The 2,254-nt window shown below is 37.4% G+C and overlaps 1 protein-coding gene across 1 annotated transcript; it reads left to right on the top strand.

Annotated features, from left to right (window-relative positions):
* Positions 1–282: 282 nt before the first annotated feature.
* Positions 283–947, top strand: LOC133767628 (large ribosomal subunit protein uL6-like). Its single transcript, XM_062202066.1, has one exon. It carries the CDS (start codon positions 291–293, stop codon positions 867–869), a length of 579 nt encoding a protein of 192 aa, XP_062058050.1. The 5' UTR covers positions 283–290; the 3' UTR covers positions 870–947.
* Positions 948–2,254: the final 1,307 nt, after the last annotated feature.

Raw genomic sequence — 2,254 nt, 5'->3', positions numbered from 1 at the left:
TTGTTATCTATTTTTTTAATTATCTTTCCTTTCATTAGAATGGAAGTGGTACGAACATGACTTTATTCTATTTGGTGCATTTCCTCCTCTAGAACATTTTCTGCACACAATTGTTGAATGCATATATGAATAAAAAAAGGATAAATAAATTAACTCATAGCCAAGTTCTAAGCATTGGAAATACTTTATTATAATGTTGATCTGGTCACAAGAATTTTCATCAACTTCATGAAGAAGAAATTCCCTTGTTTCTCTCAGCAGAATACAGAGATGTGGCATCTACTGCGAGAATGAAGACCATTCTCAGCAATCAGACTGTCCACATCCCAGAAAATGTCGACATCAGTCTGAAGGGGTGCACAGTCATTGTGAAGGGGCCCAGAGGAACCCTGCGGAGGGACTTCAATCACATCAATGTGGAACCATGTCTCCTGGGGAAGAAAAAGAAGAGGCTCCGGGTTGACAAATGGTGGGGAAATAGAAAGGAACTGGCAACTGTTCGCACGACCTGCAGTCATGTACAGAATATGATCAAGGGGGTCGCACTGGGCTTCCGTTACAAGATGAGGTCTGTGTATGCTCACTTCCCCTTCAACGTGGTTATTCAAGAGAACGGGTCTCTTGTTGAAATCAGAAATTTCTTGGGTGAAAAATACATCCGAAGGGTTCTGATGAGGCCAGGTGTTGCCTGTTCAGTGTCTCAAGCCCAGAAAGATGAGTTAGTGCTTGAAGGAAATGATATTGAACTTGTTTCAAATTCAGCTGCTTTGATTCAGCAGGCAACAACAGTTAAAAATAAGGATATCAGAAAATTTTTGGATGGTATCTATGTCTCTGAAAAAGGAACAGTTCAGTGGGCTGATGAATAAGACCTAAAAGTTGTCCGGCTGCAGAAACAAGAACCCAAATTGTGTCTTGTGGTATTTTAATAATGCAATAAAAGACTATTGATTTGAAAAAAAAAAAGAATACAGAGATGTGAAGGAAAGCATGTTTTAGCCATCTTCTCTGTAAGTCTTAATATGACCTTGTATTTGTACATAATGCATTTGTCCCTTTGACTATCTGAGATATTTTTGAAAACTCATGGGTTTCCATGTGGAAATATAGGATTGAATGACAGTGACTGCAGAAAACAAATATGCAGTGGCTTCATAAAATTCATGAATAAATTGATTTCTTAAATTTATGTTATTTGAAAGGCAAAATGACAGAGACAGAGGGAGAAATATAAGGGGAGAAAGAGAAAAATCCTCTGCTTTCCTCCCAAAATGCACACAACAATTAGAGTTGAACTAAGCAAAACATAGTAGCCAGGAACTCCATTCTTGTCTCTAACATGGGAAGCAGGAAGCCAAGTACTTGGACCATGATCTTCTGCCTTCTCAGGCACATTAGCAGGAAGCTGAATTGGAAACAGAACAGTATGGACTTGAGTCAGTACTCCAATATAGTATGTGAATGTCTCAAGAGTGGCCTTAGCCCTGCTGTACAAAAACACTAACCATTTAGACTTTTTTTTTAAACAGAAGCTGGAATCCAGAAAACCTGTGTGAAATGTATGCTTAAGATGTAGGAAAATAGCAGAAGAAATGCAAAGTTGGATCTAGCTGAATATACTCATATGAACCTTTTAATTGGGGACTCTGCATTTGATTTTGCTACACAGTGAGTTTGTAATAGAGTTCATGCAGTTTGATTTGTTGATTGGTTGAAATAAGGGGCAAACAATCTCCCACTATGAGTGAATTGGAAATACTTGATTTTACTTGGTTTAATGTAGAGAATGAGATTCAAAGGCTTATGAATATTGGAATGTTAGATTGTGTTTGTCCTGTAAAACTTTGTCACCCACATTGGGTGTGTCTAGAAAACATACTTTTCATCAAGATATTTAGATATTAATTTGTGAGGGAGCTCCAGAATCCTTGAAGAGCTCAGTGTTGTTTTTTGTTTTTTTTTTTTTTTTCCTGTAGGTCACACTCAATAGTAACAACCACACCCACTCAGAGATGTAATAGAAGTAACTGAATCCAGGTGTGATAGGGGCAAGTGGCAGCACTAAATCCCAAAAGCAGTATGAATACAGTTCTCATAGTAGACAACAGAATCCAAACACTGCTCAGAAGAGTGCTAATCACATAGAAATATGGTGATAGTAAATTAATAATGATGTTGCTAAAAATAAAGTGATAGTAGGCCTAGCTTCTTACCGATCTGGATAGACAGAAAAGTTCAAAATTAAGGAAACAAA

Source organism: Lepus europaeus, chromosome 10 (assembly GCF_033115175.1).
Source record: "Lepus europaeus isolate LE1 chromosome 10, mLepTim1.pri, whole genome shotgun sequence".
Taxonomy (NCBI): Eukaryota; Metazoa; Chordata; class Mammalia; order Lagomorpha; family Leporidae; genus Lepus; species Lepus europaeus.
Note: the sequence above shows the minus strand (reverse complement) of the source record. Positions and strands in the feature narration are given on the sequence as shown.